This window comes from Peromyscus maniculatus, chromosome 11 (genome assembly GCF_049852395.1).
Source record: "Peromyscus maniculatus bairdii isolate BWxNUB_F1_BW_parent chromosome 11, HU_Pman_BW_mat_3.1, whole genome shotgun sequence".
Taxonomy (NCBI): domain Eukaryota; kingdom Metazoa; phylum Chordata; class Mammalia; order Rodentia; family Cricetidae; genus Peromyscus; species Peromyscus maniculatus.
In genome coordinates, this window is record NC_134862.1 from 71,279,064 (window position 1) to 71,292,398 (window position 13,335).

Here is a 13,335-nt window from a genome sequence, read left to right on the forward strand (position 1 = left end):
TACATAAGCTTCCAGATGAAACAAGAAGCCAGTTGCTCAGGACGTTTGAAAATCATTGACGTTGGGCCCATTGCTTCTCGGGCTTTCTACTTCAGTACTAGATTCACGATCTGTTTAGAATTCCTTGGGTACTTGATGATCCAGAATTGAAGAGCCCTAAAGAGCACTTCACCTTCTATGTGGTGAAGCCCATTTTATGTGATGAGCAAAGCTTACAAAATCCCTGCTTTCATCTTGCTTTCTAATGGGAGGTATAAATAATGAATATGTAATTTTTTAAAGTATTAGAAAGTTTTCAGTGCTACAGAGAAACATAAATCATGAAACAGGGGCTGCAAAGCCGCACAGAGGCAGTGTGTTTATATGCTCATATCTGCTTGCTGAATTAGGCATGTGCTCATGAATGCACATAACTTTAAATAGTGAAGGAAACCCTCATGAAATGGCCAGTGATCAGGGGAAGACTTAAGAAAGGCAAGGAGGTAAGTAATGCAGAGATCAGAAGTAAAAGCATTTTCTAGATATAGAAAATGACAGGTGTCTCATTAGCCTTAGTAGAATAAATATGTGAATATGTAAGCATTCCCTACCAAAGTAATTCTGTTCTGAGTGGCATCCTTCCATTCCCATTGTTACTGTAACTGTCATTTGCTTTCACTGGGACACCTGCTTACCCATGACTTTATTACCAATGTATCTAAGCAGTTAAGGAGATGGAAAGCCAGAGAAGCCTAAAGTCTTGGTACTACTTTGGAGCTCCTCAGAACCAGAGAACAGGCATTCTAATTCTAGACTCCAGTTCTTTTGGTTAATAAGATTTTTATTATGTAGATAAGAAATCTAATTGAATACTGCTCTTGCATTCACAGTTCCCTACTGAATAAATGTTTATGTAGTAATAGTACCAGCAGTTTCTGCCACAATAGAGACTTTTTCTCTGAATATTATTAATAAGTTTCCACTACTTCCACATATGCCTCTGAGGATAAAAAAAAATGAAGAAATAAGAGGAGAGAACAAAAATGAAGGGGGTGGGGGGCAGATACATGACAGTATGACATCATTCAATAAACTCTCAAATCATCCCATACCTCTCTGAACCTTTGTTCTTTCCAATATGCTATAACAATATTTCCAAATTCCCACTGGTTCTGAAGTGGAATAGAGTATGCATCCAAAAAGAAAAATGTTTAGAGTCAGTGAGATGGCTCACCAGAGAAAGGTGCCTTCTGCCAAACCGAATGACCTGAGTTCAATTCCCAGGACCTACTTGGTGGAAGCAGAAAACCAACTCCCACAAGATGTCTTCTGCTCTCCACATACCCATGCTGCATCTCTCTCACACACACGCACACGCACATGCGCACACGCACACGCGCGCACACACACACACACCAAAATAAATAAAATGTAGTAACAAACGTTTCAACCAAGTGTTTACTTTTCTTCTCTTCCATGACACAATATTATCAACACATGAATGAAACATTCACTGCTGTCGTCCAGTGATGAGATCCCAGTGATGATGCTGTGATAACTCCATGTTGGCTGCTTCAATACAATATCCTCTTGAACTTCAGACCCAGACTCCACCTGGCTATCCCATCTAGCCTCACGACTTTCTCGTCCCATCTCATTTGGTAATACAATCCCTGCTTTCTCTACCATTTGATCTTCCCCAAGAAGCACTGCTGTTTCTGACATCTGTTCCATCCACATCTGCTTCTGTAAAGTGAGATAAGGACAGTGTTTTCAAGAAATCTCAACTCATCGGTCAACTAACTTGCCCTGCCACCTGTTAGACATTTCTCTGCCCCTCTCCCCTGTGCGACACTGACTCAAAGGACTGGCTGTTGTATCCACCAGAGGATTCTCCCCACCCCATTCTCTGTGTATCTTCCTGTTAACTTCTCACATATTGTATTTATTCACGATATATCTGGCCAATTTCAATTCACATTGAAATAATTGTGCATATAGCTCCCACGCCATGATTTCTGATCTACCAAAGCCTAGCATTTTCAAAAAGCCTCCTTCCATCTCCTAACCCTCAACAGCTCAGGCCTGGGGTTAAACCTATAATCTGGGTGTTTGAAGAGACTGTACAGCTGTTATAGCTGCTAAGACGAGTCTAAAGCAAACAATGACCTCATCGTATCTGCTCATGCCCTTAAGAGAGTCAATCTGGATTAGGGCCCCCTTGAAGACCACCTGTGAGATTAGTTAGCCTGATACTTTGGGACCCTGCCCCGATGAGTCATGCTTCACTCACTCCATATATTTCACTCCTAATCTAGACAAAAAGAAGTTAACTTTATACCAAACATCTGTAAAACACTGCCTGCTCATGTGTATTTTCTCACGGTCTTCTGTATTGAGAGTAAAGATTAAACATCGATTTCCTATGTCAAATGCTCCTTTATTTCAGCCACCAAGGGAGCGGCGGCAAACATCTGAACAGCTTCTTGTTTTCAAGGCTGTGTTCCCTAACTGCTTGGTGGAACTCCCACTGTCACTCCACGCCTTTCTTCCCTTTCCACCAGCCTTGGGTGGATTTAGATCTTGGGGTACCACTGGGAAGAATCCTGATTGCTCTCACTCCCTGCCCCCAGATTGCCAGGTCCATCACCTCCACGCACAAGGAACGCTTACTTTCTCTTAGCTGGAAATGGCTATCACTCTGTTTTCTGCTCCTAATTCTAGGCAAGTGCTCACACTTTGTGCACAGTATATTTTCACTTGCAAGCTTGTTTTTCATGTTGGAATTCTCAAGGATTCTATTCCATCGCCAGCTTCAGTGTCTAGCATATTATAAAAACTCAAGACAGATTGGTTGAGTTGGTTTTTAAAACGGAGTCATGCATGCATATGATAACAGTTCAAAGCAAAGAGGACAAAAGCCTGTTCCTTCTTCAGTCTGACACTCTCTGCCTAAGAGGAAACTCTTTGCAATTTCTCTGGCCTTCTGGTCCACACCTCTGTATAGCAATTTTTTTCTGACCTAATTAATTTAGATGTAACTACTGAGTTACTCTATTAAAGAAGAGGTTTTAGCTCACTCTCAATGCCTCTTACAGTACCTCCTCTCCCACTAATTAAGAGTTATAGGGCCCCAGATTCTTCCTCTAAAATCTTGGAAATATGCATGCTTGTGAATTCAAAATGTTTTCAGAATTTACCAAGGTAATATTATTTGTGTGTCCCCGCCCCCAACCCACCCAGGTAAGGGGTTTGTCAGTAAAGCCTTGCTAAAAAGAGTTGTCTTCTTGGACTTATTCCAGATCCACATGTGACATTATACTTAAGCAAAATGTGGAGAAGGGATTGTAAGTGACTCAGTGGCTCCGCCCCCATCCATAGTCTCACTCTGATACTTTTAATGTTGCCAGAATAACAACATGCACTCCCTTTTACACTAAAAACATTCTTCATTTCACATAATCGAAACTCAAACCACGCAATGATTTAGCTTATCTCAGTCCCACTGTTGAATTCTGACCAGTCTCCATCCACATCTGTTTTCTACTCACTGTCACAAGAGTTTGGAGAAGTTTGTTAGTAGTTTGTGAACCTATTTTTAGTTATTTATTTGTTTGAGACAGGGTTTCACTATGCAGCTCAGACTGGCCCAGAACTCACAGAGCTCCACCTACTTTTGCCTCCTGAGTTCTGGAATAAAAGATACATACTACTATGCCCAGCTGCTTATTTTGAGACAAGGTTTCATTATGTAGCTCAGGCTGACCTTGAACTTATGATTCTCCTGCCTTGGCATCCTCAGTGCTACCACTACAATTGTGGGACCACTATGTCCTGCTGCTTTGCCTTCTCATTTTTCTTCTACATAGTGGCCCTTGAGGTCCCTCCCTGTAATGGAATGCTACTGAGATTGTGTCCATAGAAGTGACTTAGAAACTGGGGGTATTTCCAGAGCTCTCACACATGCAGGAGACATTTCAGTTAGTAGCTATATGACTCCACAATTTCAGTAGGAATAAAAATAGTCTGGAAACAGTCTGTACCTCATTATTTAAAAGTGTCAAAAATTACAAGATGTTATTTACTACAAAACTAGCTTGAGATTGTTCAGGAAAGACACGGTTGTTGGCTGTTCACATGTAAAACATGATTACAAGATCCAAAGGCAAACAGTTCACCCCTTTTAAAGACATACAGTGATTCCTCCACCAACATCCTACACGTCTGCACAGAGTTTTGTCTATTTCTCCCAGTCTCTTTCCCAAGAGGAAGTCAACTATGGAGTTCAGGGGAAAAGCCGGGAACAAAAGATGCAAGGGAGACTAGAACAGCATCATTTATTCAAAAATTGAGTTACATTTTCAGAAATAATTTTGGCCAGAAGAAGGAAAAATAAAGAATAAGAGTAGAAAGGACAAGTCATTTCATAAGAGGTACTAGGTAGAAGAAAACAACGGTACCATGCCAAGAATCTACCTGCCAGCTCCTCTCTCCCCTAGCCCATTTGGAGTTGCACCCCATTACATCATCATTGACTTATACATAAAAGAGGCTACGAGGGACTTTAAAGTATATTAGAAGGCAGAGGACTAAATGTGAGTGTCTGGCCTTCCCAGACATGACCCCAGCACATGGTTCCCTGAACCACACTGGGTCTGCCTTTCTGCAGGCAATTCTTTCTCTGAGATCTTCTTCAAGACACTGGTCATAGCCAGGGAGGAATCCGTGGATGTTCCCAAGCCCAGAAACAATCCAGGGGATGGTTATGATGGTAGAGCTTGTGGCCTCAGGAGACTGGGATAATCAGAACTTTCCAGGTACCGTGGGTCCTAGTGCTACGGGTTGTAATTAGAATTAGAACACTGTTTTTCTAAGAAATGTCCCATTTCTATTGTAATAAATAATCAGAAATGCATTACTTCAATAAAAGATGGTTCTTGTAAAGCTTGGGATGATCCAGTGAAGAAAATTAGAAATTATAGGTTGTTAAAAACTAAAATCAAATTTTAATGTCTTCTGCAGAATTTGCTGCTATAGTAATCATCTAAATATGTATCTAAATAACCATAAATATCAAGGAGGAAATATTTTGCCTTATCTTGACCATGGAATCATACCAAAAACAAAGGTCACAGATATATTCAACAAATTCTTTGAGCGGTTGAAACTTGATATTAAAAGTTATGCATATATGCATAATATGTATACATGCACGTATACACATATGTATGGATAAACATGCATAAAATGTGTCTGCTTTCCCACACTGCCTTATTCTTCTTTAAATTTGCCCTAGAAAAGCTTTGGTGTTTGTAGAAGAAAGAAGTGTGTTCTATTTTCATAAGGAGCAAATTCCATTTATAGGAAACAAATCTTAGAAAGAATCTATCATTTTTCTCTGATTTCCCTTCGTGTATTGGAGAAACTATAAGTTTCTGAAGCTGCAGACTAGCAAGTGGTTTTCAGTTTCAGAAGTAATCCTGATAAATGGAAGCTTTTTGTCTAGTCATGCCACTAGCACCCATAACAAATGGAGAAGCCAGGGTTCTGGTTTTGCTCTCTTTCAATGGGAAGGTGGGGCTTTCAGGACTGCCCACTAGTTAATGTGGTGTTCAGTCACTACTCAGATCATTTCTGTGACAGTCACTGATAAGAAAGTCAAAGCACTTCAATTTTACACACAGTTCTCTAAACATTTTAAGGGTAGGTTGTAGAAAGTGTGCATGAGTATCCTGCGGGAAGCATCCCTTTGAATGGAGACGCCACTCTAGACATTGACTTCCCAACAGAGTGGGAAACTATTTGAGGATGAGGTCAGAAATTCTCCATGTAGTTTAATAAGGAAATCTCTTGATTTTCCTCACAGTTTTTTGTGGCTCTGATTTTGTTGATGGGGCATTTGAAAAGGAAGCCTCCAGCTTCACACTCCCACCAAGCCTATGCCCACAGCTTTCTTGAAAAGGGAAGTATTAGATGTCAATTACCAATTGGCTCTTACATAGGCTAGAGATGATGGTGCAAAGGCATTCTCAGCCAGTGCTGTCAAAGGCTAGGCATCTGCTGTGGGCTTCTCCAGCCAAGGGAAAGCCAACTGGCTCATTTCACAAGCAGTTAGGAAGACTAACTCTTAGCTACAGCAAGAGTAGATGGCCACATATTGATCCCAATGGATGGATATGGACAATTTAAAGATACACTTTGCAGTCTTACTCATCTTAAAATGTTGTTTCTGCTCTTACTCTGTGCCATTTGTTTTTACTTAACTCATTCTTTAATCTTCCAAACTTTGTTTTGGCATAATTACTATCCTAATTTTCAACCTTTGGATTATTTTCTTAATCAGAAACACACATATTTAATAGAGACAGGCAGGTGAAAACATTCCTGAGCTCATGCCATCCTCTGAGTTCATTCATATTCGGGAACCATATGTTTCCCAGCAGGCATACCCCATTCGATCATCTGTGCATATGAACCCTGGGCCATATGCATATACTACTTATTACTAAGAATTTGGATGGCAACTTCAGAGAGCATGTACCAGGTGCAGTATTCTAGAGGACATTATTATTTCATGTGTCCTAAAGAGCAAACGATTCAAAGTTCTGTTCACAACCACAATAGATATAGGCCATGCCTGACTGGCCAGGCAATCATTATCACTTAAAGAGTCTACATATATTGACCAATATTGTTGTTAGAACTACCACTAAAATGTTTATTAGTTATCTTCAGTTTTAGATGGGTGTACTGCTATTTGATCTGTAGCTGTATCTGAAATTTCTAAATGAGTTGTTTAACAAACTGGTAACACTGTCCTAACTTGTCTCAACAAAGGCAAATCTTTCAGAAAAGGGTCAGTTACTCAGGCACCCCATGCCATAAATCTCCTCTTTGCTTTTTGTCTTTTGGATACATTCATATGAGAGAGGCAGAGAAAGTCTTCTTGGCTTAGAGTAGTAGTAGTCAGGAAGCATATTTCTTAATCTGATGGACTTCTTCATTTAAATATTCTCTATAGGTTTTATATAAGGTTACCAGGAAATTTTAAAATACATTTTCTCTTTCTCTCTTTCTTTCTTTCTTTCTTTCTTTCTTTCTTTCTTTCTTTCTTTCTTTCTTTCTTTCTTTCTTTCTCTCTCTCTCTCTCTCTCTCTCTCCCCCTTCCTTCCTTCCTTTCTTTCTTTTTTTTCTTCCTTTCTTTCCTTCCTTCTTTCTTCCTTCCTTCCTTCCTTCCTTCCTTTCTTTCTTTTTTCTTTCTTTCTTTCTTTCTTTCTTTCTTTCTTTCTTTCCTTCTCTCTCTCTCTCTCTCTCTCTCTCTCTCTCTCTCTCTTTCTTTCTTTTTGTTTTTTTTTTTGAGACAGGGTTTCTCTGTGCAGCTTTAGAGCCTATCCTGGAATTCACTCTGTAGCCCAGGCTGGCCTCGAACTCACGGAAATCTGCCTGCCTCTGCCTCCCCCAAGTGCTGGGATTAAAGGTGTGTGACACCACCACCTGGCTCTAAAGTACATTTCTATAGTATTTAGATAGAAATCAAAAGTCAAATGAAATTTAGGAAAAAAATATCTTTGAGTAATCTCTAATTTGAATCATTCCCATGAGGCAATGCAACAAGCAGTTAATAGCTTTTGCTTTTGAATAATTCTCATTAGTTACATGGTGTCAAGGAAGGGCCAAGCATTCAAAAAAGACTTCTAAATTAAAGGAACAGGTGAAGTTCTCTTTACAATAAAACTCTGTTTGTGCCAAATTGTGATAGGACAGGTGTGCTTACTTAATAGTTTCTATTTTAATTCAATATGCTTACAGAATCTAAAGGTGTTTAATTTCTTCGGTGCCATGCTGTCCTTAACAATGGCTTTTTAATTGTTTTGTATTCTTAAGGTCTTGTCAAAGCATCTGGGAATGTATAGCTTCCAGAACTTGCAAAAGCTGAATGTCCCCATGTATCCAGTATACAGACAAAGACCAGGACAATACCAGCAGTACCTAAACAGCATGCCCCTTGAGCTCCTGGGCCACTATGTAACCCAGGCTGGTCTCAAACTCAGCACGCTGGGATTGCACATCAGTGCCACCACACCTGACTTCCCTTTTAACGATGCCCTTTGACTAGTTGTTGGTGTTTCTACAAACAATGGCTGCCGAAGCAGGTGTTTCGTGAAGGCTGGCCTGTACTTTCTGGCTCCACTGCCCTAAAGCATATGGGTTACGTGAACAGCCTCCCTCTAAAAGTAGATCCTTGCCTCGCCCTGGTGGTGGCTTTCTTTTTATTTTTATCTTATGTGCATCCGTGTTTTGCCTGCATGTATATCTGTGTGAGGGTGCCAGATCCCCTGGAACTAGAGTTACAGACACGTGTGAGCTGCCATGTGGGTGCAGGGAACTGAACCTGGGTCTTCTGGAAGAACAGCCAGTATTCCTAACCACTGAGCCATCTCTCCAGCCCCTGGTGGTGGCTTTTGTATTGGGGGAGCACCAGTAAGTGGAAAGATAATAGATAAGGAGAGAAGGAGAGAAGGTACAGGGTTGGACTTGGCCAGCTGTAAAACCCATTTAGGGTTCTCTTCCTCTACATAGTTCTTTATCCCTGGGAAACTTAGCTCTTTTTTTTTTTTTTTTTTTTTGGTCCTCGATTTCCTTATCTAGGAGAAAAATGGTGACTGACTGTAGAATTTCTATGGGTTGGCCCAATGCTGGGATGTCTCACTCTCAGATGGCAGCATGCGTGACAGGCAAGCACAAAGGAGGCTAAGGTGGGTTCTCTTTCAGACAGTCTGACAAGGGGACGCTTTCTCATTTCTGTTTCAGAATGCCATTCCAGGCATGAATTAGATTTTATGAACATCTGTGCTAATGAAAGAACATCAGTTTGTAGTGTTAAAGAAACAACTTCTAAAGCCAGAATGTAAATACATTTCTGCCTCCTTTCTGGACCCTTTGGACAACACAATGGAAATGTTTAGCATCCTTGACCTTGTCCCACAGCAACCCACGTGGCATTCACTATCTACTACACAAGCCATGGACGGTTCGGGAAATGGGATGCTCACAAGTGGCCCATCATTTCTGAGAGAAGCCCGATTCTGAGATGAGGAACCACTTCATTCCTCTGCAAAGCCATGTTCCATCCCATGAAGCATGTTCAGGGACGGCAGAGCAGCAAGAGACACACTGCAACTCTAGTGAAGAACTTCAGAGCTCCTGACAACTAGCTCATGTGACTCAGGCCTGGAAGAATTTCCAGCAGCAGTGGCCCGGCCTGGATGGGCTGTCTAGCTGAGATGAGACAGATAGCGGTCACCACGCTGCTTGCCAGCTTCCAGCAAGGATGTGGACACTGCTGGGGAAGGGGGACTTTAAAATTGCATCATCGTTGTCCCTGATTCTGCGGTTTGCCTGTTCTGTCTTCAATGCACTTATCCTCCCTTATTCACCAGGAAGTCCGGCTCTGCTACACCTATGTGTGTTGGATACGTCATTGCCTACTAGCTAGAAGTCCACTCCTGTGATACCGCACAGTGAATAGATCCACAAAAGAAGCTGAATAATTAGATCGACAAACCAGTGAGCCCTCAAGCTCCCTCCCCATCTTCCAAAACTCCATCAGCAGAAGACAGACATACCCGGGCTTTGCTTTCTGGCTCCCAGCTGCCTGATGAAAGCCACCATGTCACATTTATGCTTCAGCTTTCTGTCAGCATCTTCGGCAGCAAGACTGCACAGAACTCAGTTTTTAGGAATCGGTATCAATTGTGTGTGTAATCGCTATGGATGGAAGGATTTGTTTTCTCTTTTACATTCATATGACCCATATCTTTTTTAAATAATGGTTTAAACTAGACACTGTATATCAAAACCAGAGTGGCAACTTCCTCCAGTCATACTCACTCCGCATGAAGTTAAGGATGTCATAAAACAAAAGAAGAGCATCAGTTAGCTGCTTTTTCCCCCTTCTAGTTTGAAAAGGGTAAAAAAAAAAAGCCTTTCAGACAGTCATCAATTTCACCATGGCGGACACTTCTGCAAAACACATTAAGGAGCCCAGGCCTGTGGAGAAGGCCATGCACATATTTTGGGCCGCCTCCAAGATTATCAGACTTTTTCCAGACGTCCAGGAGGGATGTGAGTGTGACAGAGATCCTGCTTGGTGCCTTGAAACACATCAGAAAGGGAAAACTTTCAGAGGTTTAGTTTCAGCTGGATTTTGTTTCTTAGACAGCCACATTGCCCTGGTTATGGAAAAAACTAGTAACTATGGAGTGATGACAATCTGAAAGGGTCCATCTTTGTGTCCTTGCCCCTTCTTCTGAAACCCTAATCAGTTAAGATACTGCTTAGTTTCCCACATGCTTTTTTTTTTTCTTCCATAGAGGGAGTAGATTCTGTCTTACCTCAGATGCTGAAGTCACTGAAGGAATGATGATATTTTTTTTCAGTGCTTGGAAACAATAAGAATACATGGCTATGGCTGCTCATTTTTGTTTTCTTACACTAGCAACCTTCAATCTGTCCGCTGTTGGGCTTTGAGGAAGGGGGATGGCTAAAATGGCCGGGACTAAGAGTGCTCTAGAGTCATGCCCTTCTTTATCCTGTTGAGCTCTAAGCCCTCCCTCCCTTTGGGTGTGTCTGTGCTTAAAACTGAAGTCTGCACGGAGAAACTGATGGACTTTGTATCTTAAAGGATAAGCTAATGTGTGTTGCAGCCTTAGAATTATCACAGACAGACATTGCCTGCGTTCTTCCTTCACAGAGGCGAAACTTGCTTTTCAGATACATTTTTCCTTTTATAAATCTAATTCATTGCACATATGAAAAAATAAATGAAAGACAAGGATCCCCCCCCCAGTATTTTTGCTTCATATTATGTCATGATTCCCTTTATAATCTTTCTATTGACTCATATATTACTTTATATTTTCTTATTCTTTTATTGGCTTAATATTCCCTTTTTGCTCTTTGGCCATCCTAGGCTCTGGCTTCTTCCTGTTTCCCAATTCACACAGCACCTGGAGGTGGACGAACAGCTCTTCCCAGACTCCATTCATCACTCCCAAGACTTCCTGAGGCACTGAAAGTTAGTGGTCCACTGGGGAGAAAAATGCCCCTCATTCTCCTAATCTTACTGATTCTGACATTTCTTTGTTTAGGACCTAAAGAGAAAGAGGAGCCTGCTCTCTCTGTGTGTCTATGTCCCTTTCTCCCTCTTCCAACTCTCTCTCTCTCTCTCTCTCTCTCTCTCTCTCTCTCTCTCTCTCTCTCTCTCTCTCTCACACACACACACACACACACACACACACACACACATACACACACACACTCTTGGATGTCATTAATTTAGGAATCTAAAGGACTGGATTGTGCTGCCCTGAGAAAAATCACCACATTTTCTTAAGCCCGGTCTCCTCATCTGCAAACATGGGAGTAATAATGCCCACCGTGCTGAACTCACATTTTACAACAAGAACCAAATAAGATAGTCTGTGGCAAGAAGATTCTCAGTTAACATCAGCAAAAATGTCACAAGTAATTGTGTTTGGCAGAGAGTTTATACTAAAGTATTCCTACCTCATCCGAGGTATCATTTTTCATGGTTTCAGTTATTTGCCATAAACTACAGTCCAAAAACATTAAATGGAAAATTCCAGAAACAATCAATTTAAAAGTTTCAAACTGCATGCCATTTTAAACAGCACAATGAGATCATGCACTGAATTTGTTCATCCTGTCTTCCCAGGGTGTCAATCATCCTTTTCTTGGAGTATCCATATGGTAGATACTACCTGTTAGTGACTCTGTTATGAGTTGTCTTGGTCATGTGTAAAAGTGTGCCTCATGCTCTGTCTTCCACTTGTAACCTCTCTGTGAGTTGAATCAGTGTGAGTCCCTCACTGGGAGCTACAGATGCTGATACCATGCTTTTGGACTTCCCAACCTCTAGAACTATGAACTAAAATACAACTCTGCTGTTCATAAATCATCAGTGTCTGGAATTCTGTTATAGTGCTAGGCAGCAGACTGAGATAAGATGGTATGAGTTTCCTGGAGCTACATTTGTTGATGGGCATGAATTGAGACACAGAAGTCTCTGCCCTACTTTAACACACATAGAAAAAGTCACCATAACCTCCTTTAAGCCAGTCAGAGGACAGCTAGTCTACCCCCCCCTCTCTCTGTGTGTGTGTGTGTGTGTGTGTGTGTGTGAGAGAGAGAGAGAGAGAGAGAGAGACAGACAGACAGAGACAGAGACAGAGACAGACAGAGAAACAGAGGTAGGGAGACAGAGACAGAGAAACAGAGAGAGACAGAGACAGAAAGAGTAGGTGTTACCTGGCACCCAAATATGGGCCTGTGTTGTGCAGAAGCCAAAAAAAGGCCATTGGGAGCTGAAATTTAGGCATTTGCAGGATGCTGACTTGTTATATTGCTGCTGGGATCCAAACTCCAGGCCTCTTGACTCTGCAGTGAGTGCTCTTAATCACTGACCCATCTCTCCAGCTCTGTAAGATAGTCCTTAAGATTCACTGACTTGCTCTGAGTGAATGGGAATGTCCAGCACTAAGTAGAGTTGAGAAGTCACCAGGATTTGCTGTGCTGACCTATGTACTTTTTGTATGGCTGCGGTCACAAAGCACCCCAGACTAGGTGGCCTCAATGACAGAGATTTATTTCCCCATAATTCTGAAAACTGAAAATCTAAGATCAAGTTGCTGCCAGTTTTGGTCTTCCTTGAAGCCTCTTTCCCTGGCCTGAAGGCAGCCATCTCACAGAGCTCTCAATGTTCTTTCCGCCGTATGTTTAATTTCCCCTCCTCATGACAATATCAGTCAACAGACTATATCTCCTCTTAGCCTCATTTTAATATATCACCACTTGAAACACTATCTCTAATTATAGTTATACTTAGAGGCGCTGAGGGCTAAGGCTTTGATGTACCCAGTTCGGGATATGGCATGGTAGAGCCTCTATCAGGTCCTTTTCTCAATTCTCTATTCTGTTATTTCTTCCATCAGTTACTTCTTTTCTACTAGGGTCACATGATTCAATACATTCTCTTTGTTGTGTGGATCTGTGTCCTCATTACTTCAAAATACATCTACAAAAACAGGTAATCATGCACAAATGCACAAGTGCCTCTAAGTCTGTGCTGTGATCTGAAATGTGATATTATCATGGTTTCTGTGACCCAAGGCTTGACAGTCTGAGAAGCAGAGGGGACACACACAGAATCTTGTCCTTTGGGTGAACATAAGACAATAAACAGTGGCAAGATGGTTGTATTTGCTAAGATTCTTCAGAAAGACAGAGCCAATAGGGCATGGCTACATGGAGAGATTTATTTTAAGGCATTGGCTC

The 13,335-nt window shown here is 41.5% G+C and overlaps 1 protein-coding gene across 8 annotated transcripts in view; it reads right to left on the reverse strand.

Annotated features, from left to right (window-relative positions):
- Dnm3 (dynamin 3) overlaps window positions 1-13,335 on the reverse strand; it is a 495,138-nt gene that overhangs the window by 166,188 nt on the left and 315,615 nt on the right. For 2 of the 8 annotated variants that reach the window (XM_076547839.1, XM_076547838.1), the window contains one exon: window positions 1,423-1,725. The exons of the other annotated variants lie outside the window; for them this stretch is intronic. In XM_076547839.1, coding sequence (XP_076403954.1) covers window positions 1,438-1,725 — 288 coding nt within the window. In that variant the 3' untranslated portion in view covers window positions 1,423-1,437. Of the gene's footprint in view, window positions 1-1,422; window positions 1,726-13,335 lie in introns of those variants that run through there. 8 annotated transcript variants of the gene reach the window in all.